This window comes from Falco rusticolus, chromosome 6, assembly GCF_015220075.1.
Source record: "Falco rusticolus isolate bFalRus1 chromosome 6, bFalRus1.pri, whole genome shotgun sequence".
Lineage (NCBI taxonomy): Eukaryota > Metazoa > Chordata > Aves > Falconiformes > Falconidae > Falco > Falco rusticolus.
This window is the reverse complement of record NC_051192.1, coordinates 70,053,286-70,080,977: the sequence shown is the minus strand read 5'-3', so window position 1 is coordinate 70,080,977 and position 27,692 is coordinate 70,053,286. Positions and strand designations below refer to the sequence as shown.

At 35.7% G+C, this 27,692-nt stretch overlaps 1 protein-coding gene across 1 annotated transcript in view; it reads left to right on the top strand.

Annotated features, from left to right (window-relative positions):
- Nucleotides 1-27,692, top strand: part of CSMD1 (CUB and Sushi multiple domains 1) — a 1,210,601-nt gene that overhangs the window by 909,182 nt on the left and 273,727 nt on the right. Inside the window, exons 18-21 of the mRNA XM_037392820.1 lie at nt 10,994-11,182; nt 14,710-14,826; nt 16,226-16,441; nt 19,039-19,227. Coding sequence (XP_037248717.1) covers nt 10,994-11,182; nt 14,710-14,826; nt 16,226-16,441; nt 19,039-19,227 — 711 coding nt within the window. The remainder of the gene's footprint in view (nt 1-10,993; nt 11,183-14,709; nt 14,827-16,225; nt 16,442-19,038; nt 19,228-27,692) is intronic.

Genomic DNA, 27,692 nt, shown 5'->3' with positions numbered 1-27,692 from the left:
TTTTTAAGCTCCCTATCAAGTAGATATGTGTTCTTCTATTAAAAATTAAAAGTTAGTAATAAAATATCTGCCCTAGAAATTCTTAAAGAGAAAGGTCCAGTTATTAAATGATTTAGAATAATAGTTGTGTATTCACTTGTTATCTTTGTTGAGAAATTTGATATCTCACACACATTATACTAGTTGTCAGTGCTGTTTCTCTAGGTAGACTGATAACATGTCAGACTTAGTTTTGATTAGTGGACTTTAAACCTTGAAATTGGATTAGATCTTTAACGGGTAAAGATGACAGAAATCTAGTAAATGATCTTCACCTTCTTTTACATATAGCCACTATGCACAGAGTATATATAAAAAAGCCCTTTATATAAAAAGCTCATATATTCTGAATTTTTAAATTTTAAAGTCATAACGAAAGCTAAAAATTTTGTCTCACAGGCTTTTTCTGAGCAGGTTGTCTGCCTGAATAAAGCATCTTTCTCTTTCAGTAGAAGTAACATCTAGAAGGGTGGCTGCTATTATTTTTTACCTAGAAAAGAGTAAGAAGATGAAATGAAATTTTAAAAAAAGGTTCCCAGTTTAAGGAGTGAGATTGTTTATTTGTTGTGAATTATATTTCCCATTAAAAAGTTATCTGACAATTGAATTTCAATAGTTACTAACAAAGAGCTTAACATCCTTTCTTAGTTTTGATGACTGCTGTTTCTCTTATGCTTTCATGTCATTGTGAATGATACTCAGCTGGCAGATTAAACCTATAAATTTAAGTGTCAATATAGAAGTGTTTAGAGCCTGAAGCTTACATTTTGGGAAATGGAGATTTGGTCAATGCAATCGATGGAGTCCAGGGAGCAATTCTTTAAACTCTGAAGTAGAAGCCGGGGCTGTATTCAGTCACCTAAGCATGGAGAGTTAAGAGCTGGTTTAGGTTCTATGCCACCTGTACTATGCCAAGCACTGCACCAGAGATTTGGATCTTGCACAAGTTCTTTGCCATGTCTCCCTGTTCCATGGAGACATCGTGGTTATGAAAGGATGACACTAGAAATGTATATTGAAACAATAATATTTCTCTCCCTGTAACTTTGCTGAATCAGTTGCTCCCTAGTTTGCCCTGACTGGGCTGATCAGTTCTCTTTTGACTGTGAAAGGAGCTTAAAGACCAAACCAGGCTACAGACACATCACTGGGAGCATCTTAAATTGAAATTGAACCTTGCCCTGAATGTCCATACTGTAGAAAAAATGCAATATAAACAGAGACTTTTTAGCTGCCACCAACTGGAATGGGTATGTCCATATTCACAGCATAAGTTGTACAGAGAAAGCTTGCTAAACATGTCATACCTGTGTCAGTGCATTTGTTCCAGTAGGCGCCTTAAGTCAGTCACAGCCTCACTGTTCATACTGGTTTGTTCTGACAGCAGGTTCCTCACAGAACAGAAATTGCATCCATGTTCCATCATGTTGTACATGTTCATGTAACGCAACTGGAATTTGTTGTCACAGTCTCTCTTCTAGTTGTCAGCACTGGGAGCTCCTGAAGCATTTCTGCAGTGGGTATCAGATAGAGATCCTTCCTTGGTCCTTGACTCATTTGAAGAAACAGTACTCCGTGTTAATAGTCTGGATATGGAGAAAAGATTCATCAAATTTTCAGTGGCAAGACTCAGTCAATGGAAAAAGTTTTTGGAATACTGGGGGAGAACTTTTTGTTTCAGCAGTCAATTTAACTCTGACTAAGAAGAACCAATACATTCTGAATAAGAATGACAGCTTTTGTGAAAGTGCCCATGAAATAATAGAGTTTATGATTCTTAAGAAATGAAAGCATGAAGTAACACAATTGTGATAAAGTCAATGGTTTTCAGAAATCTAAACTGCACCAAACTTGAGATATTGCTATGTGAATGTCCTTAGGAATGAATTCTGAAAGTCATTTATGAAAGAGATTATATTAAAGCCCAACAGAATATTGGCAATTTTTTTTTTTTTTTGAGAAAGAAAAGATACTATCCATTTCTAAAGCTATTTAAAAATCTATTTTAACGATATGTAACCCAAAAGTTAATCATGTAAATGTTGGATATATTCAAACATTGCTATAGATGGCCATCAAACAGTAACACAGATCTCTTAGGATAAAATCAGAAAATTTAAAATATCTATTTACTTACAGGAACAGGGGACAGAAAGACAGTAACAAAAGTATCTGTAAATATATTCAAAGTAAGAAAAAAATAAAAATCATTACTTAATAAAAAGTTGAGCAAACATCAGCTGTCACAGAGAACAGTATGTTCTGTTCCAGTTTTGCAGCATTTGCAGAAAAGCTTAATTTTGACCATATACTTAACACAAGTGAACATTTACAAGGTAAGAATACAGCGCATGGAAAGAGGGTACTGCCTAATATTGGGATAATTACATATATTTTATTCATCAGGAACTGCTGGAATTCCCTGTGCTATACTTAAAAGCAAAGCACAAGCAGTCTATACTCCACTGAAAATTGTGCCTGAAAATTCAAAATTGTTTTTGGGAATTTTCAAACAAATTCAGAAAAGAACACACCTTTCAAAGAAAGGAGGGAGGGGAAAAAAGAAATTAAAAAAAAAAAAAAACCAAAACCAAAAAACCAACAAAACAACAACAACAAAAAAAAGAGATGAGGACCAGAAAGATCAAGGACATTAGTTTTATCTTCACTCTTTAAAGATACTAGTTTCAAGATGATAAACAAGTTGATAAGGAACAAATGATTTGTATTTGAGAAGAACAGATTATGTCAAACCAACCTAATTTCTTTCTTGAGAGGTTAACTGGTTTTGTAGATTCAGGAATGGAAAGGGAAGGAAACAGCTCTGTGTTGACATTTATAAGGCTTTTAGAAGTCTTCCAGAGAAAATATAAAAATTTGGTCTATCTGAAATGATTACAAGCACTTCATTAAGCACTGGAAAAAATTTTCCCAGAGAGACTGTGGAATCTCCATCCTTAGAGATACTAAAAATTCATCCAGACATGGATGCACCTGTGCAACTAGCTCTAGGTGACCCTGCTTGAGCAGGAAGAGTTGGGCCAGATGACCTCCAGAGGTTCCTTCCAGCCTGAACTGTTAGTGATTCTGTGATGCTGTGAACAGTTATGAAAACTTTTACATGAAGAGCAGACAGTCTAACTCAAATTTGTCAGGATCCTACTGTTATTTGGCCTAGATCCAAAATTATCTGATATTTTTATGAACAGTTTTGATGATAATATAAGAAGAACACTTACAAATTCTGAAGATTATAAAAACAAGCTAAATGAACTGAAGAAATAGTCTAAAGAATAAAGAAACACACTAAGCGTAAACACGAAAGGAGAAATGATTTGCACAGATACAAAATAGAAATACAGTAGAAAAGGATCTGGTTTTTACACAGAACATAAATAATCTAAAGAAAATGCAGTAGTAATGCAAAATGTAGGATCATCTGGTTGTTTATAGTTAATAATAATAATAATAATAATAAAGAAAATAATTACAAGAAAGACAATTTTTGTTTACAGGACTATTTTACCTAGGATTTAGAAAATAATTATTTCACTTTACTTGATGACCAGAGAGAATGTTGTATCCAGTTTGGGACCCAGTTTAAAAAACGTATGAGGTTGTTAACATGGAAAACATGACACATATGGACTCATTGAAAAGTATGGACTTATTTAGTCAGAAAAGACTTGGCAGTCAGGAGGGAAGGCATAATAACAGTCTCATTTGCCTAGTAGCTCAGAATGGCAGCTAGACATGGAGTTCAGTCTAGAACTCTGCTAAAAAGCCTGTGCTCCCTGTCACCAATGAGCAGGACAGTGATGACACGCTAGTTCTGGCTTTCTAAATTACTTCTGTAGCTCATTAAGAAAAATAATATGCATCCAAGTGCACTCCTAAATTTGGCTATGTTATGCTCCGTCACTTAGAAATACCATGCAGATATTCTTTAGAGAAGAAATTTTCAACTTTTATATGGAAGAAGAAAAAAGCTCTTGAAGTAATAACACCTCCATCTTCCCTTTCATCCTCTACCTCCCCCTTACACTACCTTCACTCTTTCACTTCTCATTTTCAAGCAACTTTACTTCCCCACCTGCTTTATAACATTATTAATGTGTTTCTCTATCATGATTTTTAAAAATCTGTTAACTGTATCACAGTTTTTAGTGATGTAAGAATATTTTTTTTGTGTCAGTATTGTGACAGCAAACAATTCAAGTGCAGAGACTCACCATTACACTCTTAAGAGGTGCTGGAAGAACACCAAGACTAAGTGTGTAAGCAGGCTTGAAGTTCTTTGAGGCTAATTTTTTAATTAATCTTTAAGGCTAATTAATTAATTAAATAAGGCTAATTTAATTAATCTTTAAGGCTAAACTTGTAAAGTTACAGGGAAATATTTCTGGCCACTTGAGCTATATCTGATCCAGTAAGTTAGAAATTCTTGAATCCTGGCTTCAGTCTTGCAGTCATTCATATAGTTTAAGCACAATCTCCTGTAGGATTTTGACCCGTGCCAGCTAGCACCTTGTTTTACATATCTGGCCATAGTTCTAGGAATAACATCAGCCAATGACTGTTCTCAAAAGGCAACAGTCTTACTTAAGATGGGCAAGATTTTATCTGTATGAATGTTAGCTGGCCATGCTTTGAAATCGGTGCCAAAGATTAGGCCCTCTCCTGATTTAATGGGGTGGTCTTTGGTTCTAATTCTTGGAACCGTATTCTGATAAGCAAGCACCTATTCTATTTCTTTTTTAAAAATGTGAATTTTACAAAACAAAGATAATTTACATTATTTGTTGCTGTTTAATGCCGGCTGGTGACTAAGCACAGTACAGCCATTCACTCACTCCCCCCTCACTCAGAGGGATGGGGAGAAGAATTGGAAAGGAGTGTAAAACTTGAGTGTTGAGATAAGAAGAGTTTAATAATTGAAAAAAATAAAATACAACTAATAATAATAATAATTGTTGTAATGAAAAGGAGGGAGAAGGGGAGAGGAATGAAATCCAAAGGAAAGGGAGAAAAGAAACGAAGTGATGCACTATACAACTGCTCACCACCTGCTGACCAACACCTAGCCAGTACCCAAGCAGTGTTCAGCAGGACCCGGCCACCCCAACCCCACCCCAGTTTATATACCACGACATCCCATGGTATGGAATACCTCTGGCTAGTTTGGGCCAGCTGTCCTGGCTGTGTCCCCTCCCTATTTCTTGTGGCCCTCCAGCCCTCCCACTGGCAGGGCCTGAGAAACTGAAGTCCTTGACTTAGTATAAACATTACCCAGCAACAACCAAACCCATCCATGTGCTGTCAACATTGTTCTTACACCAAAGCCAAAACCCAGCACTGCACCAGCTACTAAGAAAATTAAATCTGTCCCTGCAAAAACCAGAACATTGTTCTCCTTTCATTGTTAGAATAAGCCTACCTATATAATCAACTCTTTTATTAGGCAATATTTTTCTCTTATTGTTCAAAAAATTGCTTTTGTCATCTGCCTCACTGATGATTCTATACTGATGGCAAAGAATAGCACTCTAGCTTCCAGCTGAAACACTTCCATTCTTCAAAACTTTTTTGGGATTCATTGACTAATACAGCAACTGCTTTTGCACACAGACATACAGTTTACCAATCTTACACTTTAGTATTCCATTTTTCTCACTATTTTAACTGTTTGATCTGTGAAGGGAAAAGTAGAGGTGTGTAATATATATGAGTTTGTAGTATATAAATCTGTATAGCTGTTGTATGCTTTATGCAGTACAGCAACAAATTAATTACCTCTTTAGAGATCTAATGCCATCTACTGATTAAATTGGTTTGTAAAAATTACTTGTAAGTCGTGTTTGCAAAATATGCATTTTAATAATCAATGAAGCATCTAATACAGCTCACAGCAACAGGTTGATTAATGTTTGATGAAATTTCAGTATTGGCAAAGTGAAGTTTTTTCAGGATGACTGTCCATATTTTTCAATTATTCAGTGATACACAAAGGCTTTTGCTTTGATGTTGCTGTTTACTTTGGACTATGTGTTATGTTCTTTTGAAAAGAGAATGATTAAATTGTAGGATAGAATTATCTGCTTGTCTAATTCCCACTGCTACATGGGTTTAAGTGGAGGGAGTCTTTTTTGAGGGAGCTACTAAGCATGGTCTTCTTGAGAAATACTGCATTATGTAGGGTGGGAGAGAAAAGACGTGGTTTTCACCCAGACTTGAATCTTATAGTTACTGAGCTAATTGTTATGAATAGTGTTAAATCAACTATCTCCAACCATGAGCTCAAAATTTAACACTGTGATGCCAGAATTTCTCATATATAGTTTAATATTGTCCTTTTGTAGACAGGACTTTCAGTGTACTGCCCATTATTAAGCTTGTCTTGTTATTTCCAATTAAGAAAAAACCCCAAATCTTTGTCCAAAAAAACCCAAAGAAAAATTATTTCTTTGCAGCTATGTTTATGATTGTTAAAACTTACATACTGAATATTTTCCCCTGGAAATTAAGCTGTTACCTGAGCTGAGTTTTTTAATTTATATAGCACCACTATTTTAGTCCCAAACATGGAAGCTGATAAGGTTGCTACAGCTTTTGGTCTCCTTGCAAAAATGTGTAACAACATTATCAATGTAATCTAGTTATTACTTCAAAAAGAAACAAATGAGTTTATCTGTTAAATGTGTCTCAAAATCCCAAAGCAATTGTTGTGTTGATGCAGGGGTGGAAGGCTGCCCTTAAGAAGAAGGAATTTTAAGAAGGCTACTGTGGACTTCCATCTACTCTAACATACCTCAAAACATGAAGGATAGTTTGTCTGAAAAAAATTACCGTGTATCAAAGTTAAAATTTCATACACATTTAATATGTACACAATTTAGGGCACATAAAAGTGCCTATTACAGACTTAAAAGAGTTCTTTGAGTTTATATTCCTCAATTTAAGACAGGTAAAGGGAATCTAAAAATGCAGTGTCAGCTAACATGGTACATTTGTATTAAAAGCGTGCAGTCATGTCTAGAAGAAACTTATTCATCTAGAATGTAAGTATGTCAGGGTTACCTCATGAAAACTAGATCATAAGCTTTCAAATCTGAGTTCTAACTGAGCTAAGGAATAGCTGGAGGGTACAGGCAATATTTGCCTGTGCAATCTAGAGTCATTATTTATGACATTCTTGTTTGTAGCCTTGCTTCCAGCCCTAACATCTATAATTCTAAAACATTTACTTTATGCTCTGATAATTTTTTTCCCTTAGTTTTGAACTTTGCCTACCTCATTCTTAAGATTATGTGATAGTCCTGGATAAATAAAGCAGGGTAGAAGCAGTAAACTGAGAGTACAACTTCCACAGAAACAGTTATAGATACACAGGCAGCTGAGAGCATCACCACCTTTAGGATGTGTTTAGGGGGCTAAGGATCCAGGAAATCCCTAACGCCCTGCTATACAGAATTTTGTGCTGTTGGCAGTTGTCTTTGAGGAAGGAAATTCTTTAGCAAAAAGCAGACTGGAAAGAGTCATGCTGGAAGTTCAGGTCACCTGTGATGAAGCACATAAAATCTTTGAAGACCTCAGGAGAACTAATCTTGCTCAAGGCTCTTTACAGCATCTATGAGTGATGACATCACCAATATGAAGTCAAGCATTCTTTCCAACCCAGCACCAAAATACTGACATTAACGTGAAAATACTTCAGTAAATGCAATGAGTGCCAGAACTTTGAAGTGGTTATGTCTAGATTTTATTCCAAAAACTGACAAGGAATTCTAAACTCATAAGTCCAGTATTATTCAAATGGATGCACAACAGATAATTTTTCAGAATTAAGTAAATTGCCTGATAACAAACATTAAAGTGTTTATAATTGATCCCTTCCACACACATATACTTCCTGTCCCTTTCTGGGCAGTTTTTTTAACAAGTCAGTAGCTTTTTGGGTTGCAACAAACTCTGCACAGGCTCCTCTGGGTCTTATCTCTGAGGCTTGACTATGTGTTTGCTACCTGCTGGTTTTAGCCAGCTTCTAGGTTTTTTTCTTTTACTGCAGGCCTCATGCTGGCTTTGTCCTTCATAGTCTGTCATCTTTTTGCCCACGGCAGCCAGTACCTTCAAGGTTTCCCTCTGGACACACTCAGCTTCTCATAGAAGAAGAAACCATGTCAGCTGTAGGAGGCAAGGTTTTGGTTACAGGGGAGCTGCAGGGGTGGCCTTTGTGAAGAGAGTCCAGGGCTGCCCTGTGCCAGACACAGCTGGTTCTAGCTGGCTACAATGAACCCACCACAAGACACAGCCCATCAGCCATGTTGGTGGCACGTTTGTGATAATGTATTATCAGAAAGGACATAATGCTGCGTACATGAGTGAGGAAAAGAAAGTGTGAGAAACAATCCTACAAATGCCAAGGACAGAGAAGGAGATGCTCCTGCAGCCCAAGGAAGAGACCGCAGTGGAGCAGATATCCACACTGCAGCCTGTGGTGGGCCCATGTCAGAGCAGGTGCATATTCCCCGAAGGAAGATGCATCCCGTGCAGTCCCATGCAGGAGCAGGTTTATCCTGAGGGGCTGCAGCCTGTGGGAAAGTCCCATGCTAAAGCAGGGGAAAAGTGTGAGGAGAAAGGAACAGCAGAGAGAAGCTGTTACAGACTGACCACAACCCCTCTTCCCCATCCCTGCCATGCAGCCTGGGGAGGAATAGGGAAGTAAAGAAGTTGCAAATGGAGGACTGAAGTTGAGCCTGGGAAGAAGAGGGGATGCCCACCAAGCTGCTCCATCACTCCTTCTGAGCAGGACAGGGGAGAGAAAATAACAAAGGACTCATGGGTCAAGGTAAAGGACAGGGAAAGTTAACTCACTGATTACCATCATGGGCAAAACAGACTTGACTTGGGAAAATTAATTTATTTCCAATTAGAATCAGAGTAATGAGAAAATAAAACCAAATCTTACAAAACCTTCCCTCCACCTCTCCCTTCTTCCCAGGCTCAACTTCACTCCCAATTTCTTCTACCTTCTCCCCCTCAGCAGCACAGGAGGACAGGGAATAGGGGTTGCAGTCAGTTCATCACATGTATCTGCTGCTCCTTCCTCCACAGGGGGACAACTTCTCACACTCTTCCCCTACTTCAGCGTGGGGTCCCTCCCACGGGAGACAGTCCTCCATCAACTTCTCCAATGTGAGTCCTTCCCATGGGCTGTAGTTCTTAACAAACTGCTCCAGTCGGGGTCCCTTCCATGGGGTGCAGTTCTCTATGAACAAGCTGCTCCAGCATGGGTCCCCCACAGGGTCACAAATCCTGCCAGCAAACCTGCTCCAGTGTGGGCTCCTCTCTCCATGGGTCCACAGGTCCTGCCAGGAGCCTGCTCCAGCATGGGATTCCCATGGAGTCACAGCTTCCTTTGGGCATCCATCTGTCTTGGTGTGGGCTCCTCCATGGGCTGCAGGTGGATATCTGCTCCACCATGGACCTCCATGGGCTGCAGGGGTCAGCCTGCCTCACCATGGTCTTCACCATGGGCTGCAGGGGACCTTCATTAACCCTGGCATCTGCAGAGTTACTGCTCTCACATAGTCTCACTTCTCCCTGCTGCTGTTGTTCCACAGCTGGTTTTTGCCCCCTTCTTAAATATGTTATCAAAGAGGTACTACCACAGCCACTGGATGGGGTCACCTTTGGCCATCGGTAGGTCCATCTTGGAGCCACCTGTCATTGGCTCTATCATATATGGGGGAAGCTTCAAGCAGCTTCTCGCAGAAGTTACCCCTCTAGCTCCCCACTACCAAAACCTGGCCGTGCAAACCCAATACAGGGGTGGTGTGTGTGTGTGTGTGTGTGTTTTAGTTTTTGCCTTTGTTTCTTACCATCCCACTCTATTCTTAATTGTCAAAAAATTAAATTAATTTTCCTCAAATTGGGTCTGATTTGGCTGTTACGGTAATTGGTAAGTGATCTTCCTCTCTTTATCTCAGATCATGAGTTTTTTCATCTTATTTTCTATCTAACTTTTTTCTGATGTACTGTTGAGGAGGAGAGTGAGAGCAGCTGATAGGGGACCGGCAGCCAGCCAAGATCAACACACCACACATAGTAAAAGAAAATAAAAGAAATCCCTTTTATCCCAATAGCCTTTTTCCCTTGTGTGTATCCATTATATTTCATTACATGATTAAATTCCACAATCATTTGCTATCACTATAAACATAATAGATAATGCTTGGTAATTTCATGGAGGTTAATTCACCTCCATTAGATAACTTTGGGTTTTTTTTTTACTTTTTCAGTGTATAGCTCCGTGTTTATCTGCCAAACACTATTCAATTTCACCTATAAGACATAATTACTAAAGACTGCTTCAGTCAGATAAGAGTTATACAATTGTGTAAACTATATTAATTATCTTACTATTTTTGATGCATATGGTAGTAGTATCTGTGTGAATTAACAAGTAGTTTCTGAGTTCATCAATTGTAGGTTTTTTACACTGCTTTTTGCTAAATCAAAGAACTATTACTATGACAGAGGAAAGTTGAGCTGTCCCACAGTATCAGAAATTGAACAGATAACATGGAATAATCAAAAACAATTTATATACTATCAAAATTTGTGTTCATACTTTAAACCTTAATATCTTCCTATAGTTTAAGATGTCCAGTACTTTTACTGGCTCTTTTTTTCAGTTTGATGAAATATACGTTAAAGCTCCAATCTTTTCCTACTTCATTTGGGCTTCCTGTTCTATGAGACTGAAAATTGAAGAGTGGTAACAGAGAAAGTGCTTTCTGTCCTACATCAGTTCTGAGGCAATGATAACAAATATCTTTTGGAGGCTTGTTCTTCCTCCCGTCTTATTCATTTTGTGTTTTGGCTGGGATTTTTTTCTGTTTACTGTCAAAAAAAAAAAAAAAAGGAAAATAAACAAATTAAATCTGTGTTTCAGGTGTTACTCTAGAATCAGATTCCTGCCTTGACCCAGGGATTCCTGTGAATGGCCATCGCCATGGTAACAACTTTAATATCCGCTCCACAGTTACTTTTAGCTGTGATCCAGGATATACACTGAGCGATGAAGAGCCACTCATATGTGAAAGAAACCATCAGTGGAATCACGCATTACCCAGCTGTGATGGTAAAGTATCAAGTTATTCAGATGGCAGCTTTAAAGTCCAAAAAAAGTTAATCTCCTGTTTTTGAGAACTAATTAAGCTTATCATTGCTACTACTCCCTTCAATTATGCCAAGATGCACACTTGTCAAAAATTATTTTGCTGTTAATAAAAGCCATACTTTACACCTCCATATCAACCTTCCGTCAAGTACTGTAATGTACGGTGATATTTACAGGTATATATTCACCAATAGGAAATCTGAATTCTCACAGGGTGCCACTTATCAACTGTGAATGAAAAGGGTGCCATTCAACTAATATTTTCAAAGCAAAGACAATTAACTTGCATTTTAAACTTGGAATACTGAATACCAAAATAATTGCTCAAAATTCAGGATACCAAGTAATAAAACAGATCATGATCAACCTGTGTAATTAATTTTCTCAATATATTTTTGTTTTGAAATTTTGATTAGTTCATTAACTTTTTTGGCAGATATGCAATATGAAACTGTCTAGAGCTTTCATGAAACCTTTTTTTGAATGCTGAACTATACTAGCAAATATTTCTGTGTTCTTCTTTAACATTGGAATTTTTGCTACATTATTTTTCTATGCACTACAGTATCAAGTCAGTTTTTTCAAGGAATGCTTGTATAGCTGCTAAAAAATCTCTCTGATAGAAACCACAGAAAATAAGATCCAAATGTAATTAAGTATTTCAAAAGGGAAAGAACACAGCATCTTTGAAAATTCTCCATAAGCTCCTTTTGTTAAACCTCTCGCTAAAACCTTTTATTTTCTTTCTTAGGGTTGCTAAATGATTACCTTTAAAAGCGTGTTTGTCTTGATCACATTTCTTTCTCGTTAAGATATGTGTTCTAAGGCACTGATGACAGTTCAATATGTGAAGGGAAAAGATGCGGTTCACACCAACAATGGTTCTTGCTTTAGTGAATTACTTACATTAGTTAATTTCTAACTCCCTTTTAAAGTCCAAGGTTTTCATTGATTACAGTGGAATGTCAAAGGGTAAAGTTAGATCAGATTCAGCAAAGTATTTTAGTTTCTAACTCTGTTTTAAACGGATTTTGTTAAATCTGAATATTTACTCTCACTCAGGCTTCTAATTCTCACTACAACCTTCTGGCCCCATGCCCAAAACATAAAAGCTACCGAAAGATAAAAGCACTTAATCACTACAAAGCAAATTAATATGCAATTCAAGCTCACTCACCTTGTAAGCATTACAACTTGTTTCTCCTTTGCAGAGACAGAAGCAAATTATTGTTTTCAATTGCATTTTGTGATCAAATCTTAGACTATGTTCTTGCCACAGCTGATGAACCTTGGAGTATCACAAATCTTCCTATAAGCTGTATTGTAAAATAAACAAAGCATTTTTAGTATTCTTCCACTAGTTTTATTAGTTCCTTTTGCTTTTTTGCTTTGCTGCAATGGGTTGAAGAACAGTATTATATGAATCTTATCTTTGTATAGTATCCTTTTTCCATTTACTTTGTACTAAAATTTATGAATGTAATTTTGATATAGAACACCAATATTCAACTCTTTTTTCCATATGAATGTTGAACTACAGAAAGGTCTGGTTAATTTTCACTCACTGAAAAAGAGCCCCTATTTCCCAGGTCCATCATCCACTTGCAGCATAAGTGTATGATAAAAAAATTCAAGCCTTTCTGAGCAGGGTCTCTAAGCAAGCAACGTACAAGGGGTTATACTAATTTTCTTCTTTTTTCTTCACATATTCAGCTACATTGAATTAACTAGTCTAAAAAGATGAAATAAAACTCACATTCTTTTAGGTAGTCACCCAAATTTTTGGTATGTGACAGATTTAACTGAGTTTGAAAAGAGCATACTGCAGTCACCTGCAGACTATTGAAATTCTCAAAATTGCAACTTCAGAAATTAAATCAGCAGAATAAATCCCTAAAAGAAAAGTGTGTTGCTTTGTTTCATGCCAACAAAAAAATAACCTGTTCTTTGTGTACAGAGACACAGTGGTTAAAGTTCCCTCTAAGTGATGTGTCATTCTCAAAAATCTATAATGTCAAGGTGAAGCATAAAAAAAAAAAAAAAATTAAAGAAAGCTAAATAAAACCAGGTAATTTCTGTATTTTAAATGTTAAACTTAAACCTGTGTAAATTATTTGTAAATATTTAATATCTGCTTGAAGGAATCTTTGACAGTCAAATATTTTTCTTCCTTCTGTGATGTTTAAAGAATAAGAGGGATTTTGAACAAATGTATACTATCATTCATTTCTGGCATTATGAACCTGATGTATGTAATTATTTTTTATTAAGTAATATTGCCAACTATATATTTACTGTGGTTTTAGCTATGCATATTCTCATTCATCCTTATGTGCAGAAATACATATATGCAGACAAAACCAGGCTAGAAACATTTCCTTTCCATCTACTTATCTTTAAATACATATAATATATAAATTCAAAAAACATTTAAAACTTTAACAAACAGCTTTTTCTAAGAAATGAAAAAATGTACTTTAGCTAAAATGCTAGCATGTATATATATATAAACATTTACATACAAGTGCTGCAGGTTTATTGAACATTTTGTCACATATATTTACCGTCTAGTTTATGGCAAAGTATATTGTTGTATGTAAGGAAGAAGACTAAAAGCATCTTAATGCTTTGTTGTGTTATTGTTAAACATTTAGTTTATTAAATAAAAAAAACCCAAACAAACAACAACATAAAAAGGTGGACAGCAACAGATGAGTGAAATGCACAGCCATTCTGTATTTAAAAGACCAGTGACCAATTAGCATGCAAATCTTAAATTTTAATTAATTTGCCATGTAAAGTTGAGCAGCCTAGTTTAGCAAATTCTGGTATGCATAAAATGCTTTCTAGAATATTTATTGTGTCATTCAAAGTATTCAGTTCCAAATAAATTACTTACGATGTATCTGAATCTTTTAAAAGAGAGGAAGTTACTTTTTTCCCCTTGAACATCGCAGAAGAAATCAAATAGCTACACGTTTATTATTTTTTAAAAAATACATTGATTCTTAAATATTATTGTTTCATAGAAAATGAATTAAACATATACCTTTTAAAATAGATAGTACAAGAAAAGTAGCTGCAAGATATTTAATTTTTTAGTTAGTTCACAAAAAAATTAATCTTATTTTTTAGTACTACTACAATAGTGATTAATACTTGCAATATTCTGGAACAAAGTTTTGCTTGCTTTTGTATTCTGCTAACTAACAAGACAAGCTGTAGATGAAAAGTAAACTAATTTTCAAGGACTAATTTAAAAATAAATTGTCAAATTTGGATGTTATGTCTTTGGATGAATTAATTTCTTATTTTAATGCTTGACCTTATTTTAAATTTTAAGAGTAGTTCAAAAAGTGAACTAATTTTTATTTTAATAAAACCAGGATTTCTAGGATTTCTGTATGACTTCTATTGGCTTTCCCCTCCCCCTCTTTTTTCCCTCTTTTTTTTTTTTTTTTTTTTTTTTTTTTTTTTGTCTTGTAAAGCTTTATGTGGTGGATATATTCATGGGAAGAGTGGAACTGTTCTTTCTCCAGGTTTTCCTGATTTTTATCCAAACTCTTTAAACTGCACTTGGACTATTGAAGTGTCACATGGCAAGGGTAAGTATCTAATATAAATTGCATATGAATATGTAATTTCTACGTTTAAAAAATGCAAACACACATACACAATAGAATGCCTTTTATGAATTGAGTTAAATCAGTGTTTTCTGCTGTTCTGTTCAGGAAGAAGTATTATTTCCCAAAATCCCAAAATAAATATATTCAGATGTGTTGTTCTAATTTGTATTTATTTTGCAATAGAAATATTCTTTTAACAGTTACCAGAGGAAATGTGTTGTAGGCTCAAAAAAATAGGCAGAAATTAGAAGATACTTAAATAGAGCTAAATTTTTCAGTGAAAACTGTCAGGTCCTTGTTGATAATTTTCTCCATTACTAAGCATGAAGAAGATTTGACCTGTGTATTAGTAACCTTAGATTTCAGACTTAAGTCATTAGGACCAAAAATTATATATCTTTATGTTATATATACAATAGAGTAATATTTGGAAGCACAGTTAGGCTTGACAGCTTATCTGTTAGGGTAATGTGTAAAAGAACTAAGGAAAAAAGCCTATGAAGTACTAATGATGCGTCACATACCTCTGAATTAAAGCATAATAAAAATATTCCTCAATCTCCATTCTATGACAAGAAGTCTGTTACATTTGATAGTCTGAGAGGTATATTGGAAGTTTCTACTGTTTAAAATCTTACAGACTGAATTTTCGTTTAAAACTTATATGGCATTTGAAATGTAAAATACGTGACAAGACTTTCTATGAAGAATGTTTATCCCCACAGTAAATAAATGTATTTGAAAACCTAACTATAATTCAAAATTTAATCAATTGCTGGACAGGTATTTGGCAATGGGAAAAATGATCATGACTTCAGTAAGGGACCGGTCCCAGAAAATATGAATCTGTATCTGTGGAAGACCGTACATAAAGCTTGTTTATGCTTTCTCCTGTTATAGGGGCACTTCCCTGATTTTTAGAGTAAAAAACAGAATTGTGTTGGAGAAAATGCAGAAACAAAACATGAATACAAAATTTTAGCCAATTACTGAAGCATGTCTCCTACTTTAATAGTAAGATCACGGTAGACATTATAAGTAAAAGAGGCATACAGGAACTTGCATAAAATCTATACAATACAAACTTAGATTTTTAGAGTGCTGTATACAAATGACACTGAATGCCATCAATCCTCTTATGGGAGCTATTGATTTACAGTGAGCTGGACAAATGTCCACACTGCACATATTGATCGGTTGTGCCCAAGTGCTTTCTGCCATTTTTATTTTCTAAATTTCAGGTTTTGATTCCATGTGTAACTTTCTAAAAATCTTCCCATATAATGTAAGATTTTCTTTCTGTATCATCTATATATAAAGAAAGAGAAAAACTTCCTAATAACAACTTTTCTTTTTCCCCTTTTAAAAAATTTTAAAGGTGTACAGCTGGTTTTTCATACATTTCACCTTGAAAGCTCTCATGACTATTTGCTCATCACGGAAGATGGCAGCTTCACAGAACCAGTAGCCAGGTTAACTGGCTCAGTTTTACCCCCTACAATTAAAGCTGGCCTCTTTGGAAATTTTACTGCACAGCTTCGATTTATATCTGATTTTTCGATTTCTTATGAAGGCTTCAACATAACATTTTCAGGTAAGAAATGCCATTCTGCTAAATATCCAGAAACACGAAGCACCAGTAAAAAACCTCATTAGAAATTTTATAGTCTCTATCACAGAACACTGGCTAAGATTTATAAAGGTGGCTAACAGATTGAGAACGATGTTGGTGATATGACTGTTTTAATGAGAATTTTTCCATGTTCACAGAGAAGCATCAGTGTGAAAAATAAGTTTGGAGGAAAACTGTGGGGTATAAAAATAAAAAGATAGAAGGTACTGCTTCAGAAGAAAGAACTAACTGGTACTGTTTTACTAAAGGAAGTATAGAAACTGTAAAAAAAAGCAGTATGCTTATTGTAAAAAAAAGTAGTGTGCTACGTCAGGGTCACAGAGGTGTCTAAATTGACAGATTTTGAAATAGAAAATGTATATATAAAAATGAAACAATATATTTTTAGCTGTTGATATATGAAAAAGTTCTGATACCTTTTTCAAATTCTTCAAGATAATTGAAAATCTCAATGCTTTTTATTTACAGTCAGGCTTCTAATACTAGATGACATATAAAATACATTTGTCAATAATTTTCTTTTTCTACCTCTATTACTGTAATATAGAATATTTACAGATCCGCATATGAATGAATCGGCCATTAGTTGAGATGGTCATGCACATGGATATTCTGTGGAAGAAGTACAGAAGGAACTCATATTTCAGACCCTCTTACATAATTTTTCAATGTTTTCTTAGGATCTGGCAATGTTTACAGATGAACATGCTATTTATGAATAATGTATCTAATTTAGCTTGCTTATTTTAAAAAGAAAAAACCCAACATCTCACTGGTCAGAGCAATAGTGTCAGATTTACTTGTATCAAATGCTGAATTACATTTGTTCTTGATACTTGGGACTAACCAAGTCAGAGTTCAGCAGTTTTGCAAGTTTGGAATGTAAATATGAATATTAAATGATATCTCTGGTAGTTTATTTATAAATAAATCAAGATGGTAATGGGCTAGGTAACTTGAAGATATCATTATGGATGCAGAGGAAAATTTGTAGAGTAACCAAATATGTGGATCACAGAAGTTTTGAAACACAAGCAAAGGTTTATGCCCTATCTACAACTGATATACACACAGATAGCCATCATGTTCCACCATTTATATTAAAAAGGTATTTTTGAGAAGGATTATCAGGTACATTAATTTTATGACACAAATGGGCAAGTATCTTTTCTTCATTTCAAACAATCAGAATGTATTTCTTCATAGTAAGAGGTACTTGGTGAGAAGACCTTAATCTGTTTTGAATGTCATCTAACACAGAAATTTGGCAGGAAAATTCCCAGGTGCCTAGAGTTCTGCCACTGGGTATCTCCATGCCCACCTCAGCCTTTATAGTGCTGAGCAGAGGTAGTAGGTCATGTGCTTTCAAAACTTAGAAGCTTTGCCAGCAGAAACTGGTATGGTTTGTAAATTCCTTCTACTATTCGGGACCTTCCCACAAGACAGGTGCTGTGGGGAAAGATTTTGCCATTTATTTTATTCAGTAAGTCAGCTGTTTAAATACTCATTCAGTAACTTTGGGTTAGTTTCTTCCCCTGATTAAATGGAGTTTCTTCCTTTAAGTGGCTTTGACCTTAACTTCTACTAACCTCTAAGGTAAATGTTTGAGAAAATAGCTTTTTTTTATCAGTTATCAGAAGTGTCTCTTTTCTCAGTTATCTCTTGGGTCAATTGAATCATATAAAATCAGACTTTTGGGGTTAGACATAAAGTTCATCTTTTTCAACATCTTTTCTTGAACAGTGGTCGGTAATGAATATCTAAAAAGAAAAATGCCCCCAAACCAGGACAAACATACAGTAACACTTCCTCAACGTACTCTGCGAGGATGACACTTTCCGAGTTCTATATAGTCCCTCTGTATGTAACAGCTCTGATTTTTTTCCCATTAATTTGTTCTGACTCCACCTGAATTATTCCTGATGCGTAGTTATAAAAGAGACAATAAGAACACGCACCTGAGACTTTTTTTTAAAAAAAGTAAATTGTTTTCAGTTGGGTGGCACCTGTAGGATTTCTAAAAGGCGTGCAAATAGAGATCACCTGATTAAAAGTATAGCTTTACTTAGGAAACTCAAGCACATCTTTTGAAAATGTGGTCATATGTCTTTTCATTGACCTTACCCTTTGTTTGATATTTTGTCAGATTTTTCTTTATTACATAATGATTTTTTTAAAACTGTAAGTCTCACTTCTAAAGCTGTTCGGGATTTCAGATGAAATGAACCAAGAATTATATACAAAGGATGTAATTAAGCAAAATAACAGTAAAGAAATCACAGTGTAAGCTGGTCACAGCCCTTGAAATTAAGAAAATAAATATAGTCTGGATGGACTAAATAGATACACATTTACTGCATATATAGCCACAATAGACATACAGAAACAATACTGGTGTTTAGTAGAGAACTGAACTCTGAAATACATGTTTTCCACGTGTTCCATACTGACACAATGCAACTAAGTTGGTAAGCTTCACACCAGCACCACCACCACCCCTCCCCGCTTCCCCATGGAAAACTTGTCCTGTTTATTTATATATGTTTTATTGTCTGCAGAATATGATCTGGAGCCATGCGATGATCCTGGTGTTCCTGCCTTCAGTAGACGCATTGGTTTTCATTTTGGTGTTGGAGATTACTTGATTTTTTCATGTTTTCCTGGATATCGCCTGGAAGGTGCTAATAAACTTACCTGCCTGGGAGGTGGCCGGCGTGTATGGAGTGCACCTCTGCCAAGGTGTGTGGGTAGGTGGTCACATGCTTTCATTTCATTCATCAAATCGTTAATAGCACATGGCATGTGTCAGAATACTGGCCAGAGAACAAAGTGCTTGGGTTGAAAGGATTGATCCCCAAGCTGTACAAACTTTAAAGTCAGTGCGAGATCTAGGTAATGCATGTCTCTTTTATTTAGAGAAAAAAAAATAAGAAAGAGGAATAGAGTTGTGATAGAAAATCTTGTGAGAGAAAATGTAAATCTAATTATTGAACTGTATGTTTGCCATAATTAAGACATAAATTTCATCATTTTTCTTTCAGGCTAAAGAAAGCTTTAGAGCTTTTAGGTGAAAATAAACTTTTCTATAGATCCCTGGCTGGTTTTAAAGGTCTTTTTTTCATATTGTCTTATTATTCTTGTAACTCTTAACTGGTTTGGGGTTTTTTTTTACAGTTTATAAACTATAAACTGTATTACAACATTGTAAACTGTAACTTTAAAAATTAATGTCCTGTTGTTAAAAATCAGTAGCTATAAGCTCAAACTGAGTGAACAGTTTTTTTCTGGGAAAAGCTCTGTGCCTGGATTTTATAAGATTTGTACAGTTGCTCTATTTGATTTGTGAGATAGTTTTATCACTACCGTGTCAAATGAATCTGATCAGCTACTGTTGACATAATGCTTCTGAAATGTCAAATAGTTCCACAGACCTCTAAATGGATTTCCTTAAGAGGGTTCTTGTTTTAAATAAGATTTTATTTCATGAAGGGAGAAACTCAGCTTCAACTTTTTTCTTTTATTTGTTTTAAAGAGACGGATGTCTGTATGTGAAAGAAGTCGTACAACCTACATTGTATGTACATGTAAGATACACATATATAGTTTTAATGGAAAAAAAAGTAAACTCTTTCTAATTTTGTTTTAAAAACCTGGGGCTATTTAATCCATGATGAAATAAAGTTACAGATGAGAGAGAAACCAAAATCATATGGAGCTTTCCATTCTATTGGAAATTCTAGATTTAAGTCTTAGGGTATTTTCAGCTTGATGCATCTTAGAGGTATCACCGGGTTCTTTACACTGTCTATGAATGCTGGCTAAGTGCATACCATCCTATATCATAGTATCACAGAACCATAGAACAGTCCAGATTGCAAAGGATCTTGAAAGAGCAGCTAGTCCAACCTTTTGTGTGAAAGGGAGCCTACACGAAATTGTGTAACACCCTGTCCAGTTGCATCTTGAAAACTACAATGATGAGGCCTCTACCACTTCCTCAGATGGTTGTTCCAGTGACTGATTGTTCTCACTGTAAAAAAATTCTTTCTTGTATTGACAGCAACTTTTACTTGCTGCCTCTTGTCTTCTCCATGTGGCTCCTTGCAAAGGGAGAGACTCTGTCCTCTTTGTAGCTGCCCTTTCAGTACTGGAATATTGTGATGAGTCGTGTGTGTGTGTGTGTGTACCTCCTCCCCGAGCCTTCTCCAGGGAGAAGAGACCTAACTCCTTCAGTCCATATTGATTTCAAGTGTGCAAATTTCGCTAGAATAATATTCACATACTCACTTTGATCATCGCATTTTACTTCCCCTAATTTTAAGTGTGTTCCTCTGTTCTGTGGCTGTCCATATGTATGAATGGAAAATTAGCTCTTTATTTCTCTGTTGTTGAAGAAAAGATGACTGTTAATTGTGCAGTCTTACAATTCTTAGTAATATGTTGTCTTTTAGCTTTGGCAAGGTATTGTTAAGCCATATCCATGTGTAATTAAAACTGAAAATAAACTCTTGCTACTGCATGTTGCTTAACTGTTGCTCATTTTAAAAGTTCCTTAAGTAGCTGACTTTAATACAGTCAACGTACTGTTTTATGTACATATATAATTCATAGGAAACATAATGGAATGAATACAACTCATATTAATATAAAGCATTTGCTAAACAAATCACATATTTTGAGGACCGACAGAAGAAAGGCATGTTTTTTAGGAAGAAAATTGTCTCTACCTAGTAAAATTTCTATGAATGTTACTAATTTCTATGAAGTAATATCAAAGTACAATATGATCATTTAAAAATATGATTCTGTATCTGACATCCTAAAAACCATAAACAAATATATAAAGGTTAACATACTTGTGTACTTAAATAACGGTAGTCTTTGTCTTAAAAAACTCAAACCACGAAACCACAAAAAAACCCCAAAAAGACCCCCTAAACCCCAAACGCAATCCTAGAGGACTGTAAGATGACTAGATATTATGAAAAATTACTGAAAGACACAAAGTGGTATTAAAGTGACAGGTTACAAATTTGTTCTCTTAACTCCCCAGAGGAGAGCTGTGTCCCCTTCACCATCTGTCATGTATCAGGAATTTAACTGGTTCCAGTACTACAGGTTGTGAGCAGGGGTTGTCAGTCTGCAGGTATTTTATAGTGGATGAGATTCAGATTCAGCTCCAAACAACTAAGTCTGCAGTGGTGTTGCATACGTTTAGGTATCTGTTTTACAGAGAGATGAATCAGACTCCAGGCATCATTTAGATGCCTAAATAGAGGAGTTACTTCCATGTATGTATGTATATATGTGTGTATGTATTTATATGTAATCGGTTATTGATAAAATGGTCCCAGTTGGCCTGCTGATTCCTGTTGTCTTGCTGCAACATCTTTATTGCTCCTTTGTCATATACCTTGTTAGTAAATGTATGAAACCTTGTAGTCAAGAGGTCAGGTCCAGAGCTAAAGTACTTCTGTAATCCAGCACATACCATCTTTGATTACCTGCATTTATATTTTGTAGGAGCTGCTTTGAATTCTCATTGCTATATAGCTGTGTGCTATTATTTCTCTATTTCAAATCTAATTTCTAATCTAACCCCTGAAAAGTGAAATGATACTGCCTTAAGTATATATGGAAAGATGGTCGGCTTTAGGAGGGCTTTCTGGACAAGGGTTCATGGATTAGAGGTTGAAGGTATAAAATTCCAATATTGAAATCAATTGTAGCTTTGAGAAATGCACTTAGTGAATCCTTTGGACATTTGAGGTCTTCTCAAGGAGGATCTCTGCACCACATAAGCAGAACCTGCCTTTGTAGTATCATGATGCAGTTTACTCAAAATGGGGGCAAAATTACAACCACTTTTAATTTGACTAAATGTTCAGACAAATTCTAGACCTGTCATCACAACCCTGCAAATACCTTTCCTTGTGGTAGGTGGTGTGTAAAAGCAATCTCAGCAATCCATTTTTCTAGAAGAGCCAGCTGGTCGCTGGAGTAAGAAATGCCTGTTGCTGCTCCTCTAGTTAAATTCTGAAAATGCCAAAGAATCACTAAATTGCCTTGTGAAAGAATACTTATGTATTTAAATGTATTTAGTATACAGTGAGTGAATATGTATGATAACTGTTATAACATTGAAAAAATAAGAAAATACTCTTCATCTTTACATCATGAAGAATTAAAGTTGACAACATGCACTAAAAGTATAATCTGCCAATTTTATATGCACTTTAATAATGTAAGAAAACAAAAGCTAATATGTGTTCATTTCATGTAAGCTTTTTTTTTTGTCCCCAATATATTTTTTACTACCTTTAAAGCATTATTTTTTGGAAAGTTATCTTTGTCTGTTCCCAAGTTCATTAGCTATCTTTTTTATATAGGAGCTTAGAGATTTTTTTTAATTAGAGAAAACAAAACAACTATTATTTATTTATATTATTTAAATAATTGAATAATTATTATGAAGCTCCATATATACTAAGAATTGTACTAGAATGATAAGCTATATAGTTGGTGTTGAAGATTTTATTCAAAATTATCGTCTTGTAAACCTCACTTTCTAAAATGTAAGTTTTTGTTTTATATTCTACATTTGCACATTTGAATATGTGCTCTACATATTGCTTATTTTTATTCATGTGTTATTTGTATATACATTTTGAACCATCATTTTTTATGGAACATTGGTTTTTCACTTTTTTGCAGCCCACATTCACATGAACAAAGATGCTCAACCACACAAAAGTCTCAAAAAGATATCATTTACATTAAAAATTAGCATTAAGAAATTATCTTGACCCTGGCTTTTTTAGTCCAAGACTCTGAGTCCCATAGGGACTGGATTATTGTAATTTTCACTGGCCTTCTCTCCATGCTCCCCTGAACTTCAAAGGCTGAGTGTCTGAGTGCCTGGATGTTGATTGGCTCTCAGAATAAGGCAGCATCCCTTCTCCTTCAGTGAGGACCCTTCTTTTCATGGCACAAAGACACTACCAAGTGTATCTGCAAAATCATGCAGACTTTCATAAACAGGTGTCCTTGTAAATCTGTGTGTCAACCTTTCACTCCTTTATCTTTTCAATTAAAATTATTTTAATATTTATCTCAGCCATGCACCTCAAGTGGTTATGCAATATTATTCCAGCTCATCACAGAGTTTTGAAGACTCTACCTAGAATTTCCATTTAGGTCATCACTCCATTTCTAAATGTGTTGGATACAGCTGGATCTTGCCCTCCTGACTAGAAAACAACTTGTGCCTACAGCCACATACTTGCTACTATTTGATGAAAAGTGTGGAGAAGATCCAGGCCCTTAGGGCTGACTCCCTTTGCACTCTTTAAAGAAAAGACATTATCATTACCCAAGGTGGTGTCAAACTTCTCCTATCTCAGAATATGAAAATTCCCCCCTACATATCCCCACCCCCCACCCCCCCACCCCAAGATGTGCTTCTCATAGGGAAGCAACTCCCCTTAGCTGTCTGGTGAATTCTCCCTTTACATTGACATGATGTGGCTTTTCAGGAAGATGGCTTCCTTCCCCTTCTTTGTACCAACTGTAGAAGCACTGGGACTGTTGCCAATCTCCTCACAAATAATTTTGCATTCTACATTGAATTGTTCAAAAGAAAGGTAGTGAGGTCATCCATAAAGAAATCTCATTTCCTGTAAGAGCTTCCTCAAAAGCACGCAGATAACAATGATGGCTTCCCTTTCAAATGTGCTAGTAGTTGAGATCTGCAGATGAGACACTTTAATCTCTTTTCACACAAGAGTACTAACTCTTTTCCACTTTTCTAGATGCAGTGATTTCATTTGGAAGAGCTATCCTGCGGTCATTAGTTAACTAGTTGCTTACTCCAGCAAGTATCCTACAGTAAGGGTTTTCTGCAGTTAGCCACAGTGTAAAGGACATAGTCTTTTGAAGGAAAAAAGAAAAAAAAAACCAAAACAAACCAAAAAGAAACAACAAACCAAAACTAGCTGGCTACTTCTATGTAACTGTTCTTTGAGATACGTTGTTTAAATATACATTCACAGTGTCCACTTTCACTCCTCAAAATTTACTGTAACAGAGGAATGTGAGATTGAGGGGAACTGAGAGACAGTAACACTCTGCTGTCTTGTGTGATGCACAGAGTCATGGAATTAGAAGCACATTTCTATAGATAATGTCAAGACAGAAATACTCTCCTAGCAATCCTGGCACAGGCTACCTGGAAAATAAAAGTGCACAGTGTCTTGAAGAAGAAATAACTGCTGCTGAAATAACCCATGTATTTAGGTTTGGGAATGCTGATATAGGCATCTGAGGTTTTACTGTTCTGAATCAGCTTGTTGCCTATAAGGTTGTTAGCATTTCATCTGCCACATTGCTGTAATTGGCATGTTTGTCTGTGTGCTGTAGGTTTAATTTCCCAAATTTACTTCTGAATAATTTAATTATCATTTAAAATTACTGGGTTTGTGTTTGTTCGTATGCTTGTGTGTGGGTAAAAACCAAGCTACTTGAGTACAGACAAGCTTCTCCTGATTATCTTTTGTGTAGTTGAGATTTGAAAACAGAAAACAATTTCTTTCCCCTTCATTTCCCTTCCTCCTTTGTTGTTATTTAGGGTTGTTTTGGGGTTGTTTGGTTATTTTTGGTTTTGGTTTTGTTTTGTTATTATTGCTTCAATTATTATTCCAGTGGTTTTAGATTTGTTTTTTTCCAAAAACATGCATTTGATTACTAATTGTGGTTGTGATGGGTTACTGACACTATTTCTACATATATAATTTATTCCCATAATGTCATTTGGTTTTACGTAGTTGCTAATGCAGACATACATTTATACTTATTTCATGGCTCTGTGAACTAAATTGCCCAAGAGTGTGGATTACATATTCTTCTCACTTTCCTTCCAGCAACAGCTCTTTTTTCTCTACCTATAATCACAGAATTCTATTACAATTTCATTTACATTTCACAGTTGACTACTTTTTCCTGAGAACAAAGCCCAGCTTTTAGTGAATTTGTCCCCCTAGAGTGCAGATTTGAGAGTAAAGCTCCTAGGCAGTCATGCACTTCTGCATATCCCTAAATCTGGGTGAATCTCAGAAGCTTGGTGAATACTGGAGTCCAGAAGTGAGGGGGAACAACTCCTTAGTCTGTTGAAGTCCCTGATTCTGAGGCTAATGTCCACCTAAAGGAGAACATCACAATCAGATTTCAGGTGCTGTCTTGGCTTCTAGCCTTTTAAACAAGAACCACACAATTTCTCTGGGAAATCTGTTACTAAGGCAGATCTCCTAGATCTCATCTATCAAACCAGGACTATGCTTTCAATACTTTTCTTACTTTCCATTGTGGTTTAAGTCAAATATTCAGGAGCTTTCTATCACTGTATTAAGGTTCTGCTACTACTAAAAAAGGAATTGGAAAACTCATGAATTAAAAGAAGCATTCCTATGAGTAATTTTTTTTAATTGAATATAACAATTCAATGCGCCAACAAAATCAATACTAGAAATAGATCAGATCTTGAATGCAGAAAATTCTTGAGCTCCCCACAATGTATATATTCCTTCAGCTTAGCAGTGCCATACTTCAAACGTTTCACTGTCACACTGCAGTGCAGAATGCTGTCCCCTGGCCTCATGAATTTCATATTCCATTCTGCACACTAGCATGGCTTTGGCATAGAATCATAGAATTCATTTATGTTGGAAAAGACCTCTAAGATTGAGTACAACCACAAACCTTAAGTTTCCAGGTCCACCACTAAACCATGTCCCTAAGCACCACACCTATACATCTTTTAAAAACCTCCAGGGATGGTGACTAAACCACTTCCTGGGAAGCTTGCTCCATATGCAGTTGTCAGTGCCGAGTGAAGTTAGATGCTGCTCTGCTTCATTTTTTTTTTGGATACCAGTAGCGAGTATCTTTACAGGCTTGGCAGGGAGCAGAGCGTGTGCAAAACTAGGAATGTGACATGAAACAAGATACCTGGTAAATATACACGTTTCCAGAGATAGGTGGCTGATAATTAGAAGCGGAGGGAGTTTAGATAGCAGCATCGAACACGTGTATCTGATGTACACCTAAGTACTTTTTGAAATTTGACTTTATCATTTGCAATGATTCTCTAACAGACAAGGAATGAGCCTTTTAGGTTTGGTATTCCTTTATGGTGAACTATGATATGCTGATAAAAATCTTAAAGAGGGGAGAAATTTCATTTTACCTTCCTACTTGCCAAAGATGTGCTGTTCACTGATTGTTGAAGGCAATGGTTAGAAACCTGAGCGGAGACACCTTCACAGTGAATTGCAAGGTACACTGCTGAAGTGTAGGTACCTCTCTTTTCAAGACTTTTAAGAAAGTCCGTGAGGGGTACAATACAATAAATGCATATTTATTAAATCACAGAATATATGGCTTGGCTATAAGAAAAGTTGAGGTACGAAATAATAAATTGTTTATTCCATCATATTCTGTCTGTAATATTAACTGAAGTATTGAAGTAGTAAGATTCTAAGACAAAATAAAAGTATCTGGTTGTACTTATTAATAATTTTCTTTTACCTCCTTGGCTAATGTGAATGATCTGTACCTAGCCTCTCTACTCAGCGCTATGGCTGAAAAGCTACATTCATTATTAGAGATGGTTATTTACCCCTGTTCACAAGGTCACGTAACTGAACAATTTGATCACCTCTTCCAGGATTTAGGCATTCAGATATCCCATGATAATGGGAAGGAAAAGTTTGAATTAGTTCTTCAACTCTCCTTTCAAGGATTGTCTTAACCTGGACTTTCATTTTATTACCTGATCTGCAAGCTGCTTCTGTCTACTTGTCTAGGTTTCCCCTGCTCACTATCTCCTTAAGAAACTGTGATAAATTCTACCTAGGATATATCATGAAAATATTATTTGTATGCTATGTGGTGTATACTATATTCAGTTTTAACTATTCTTTCATGGTAAGCATTGCATAGAATTCAAGCATAATGCATTAATATAATAAACTTAGGTCTGAGTGCTGGGTTTTTGTTTGGTTTGCTTTTCAACCTGCATTATTTTCCTGTCCCCCATTATTCGTTTCAACTGTATGGAATATTCCTAAAGCAAGCAGTGAAACACTTAAAGGATAAAGCTGAAAAGAAAGAGCTACTTAATGTTTTCATTTCATATTTAAGTGGTGTTGCTCCTTCA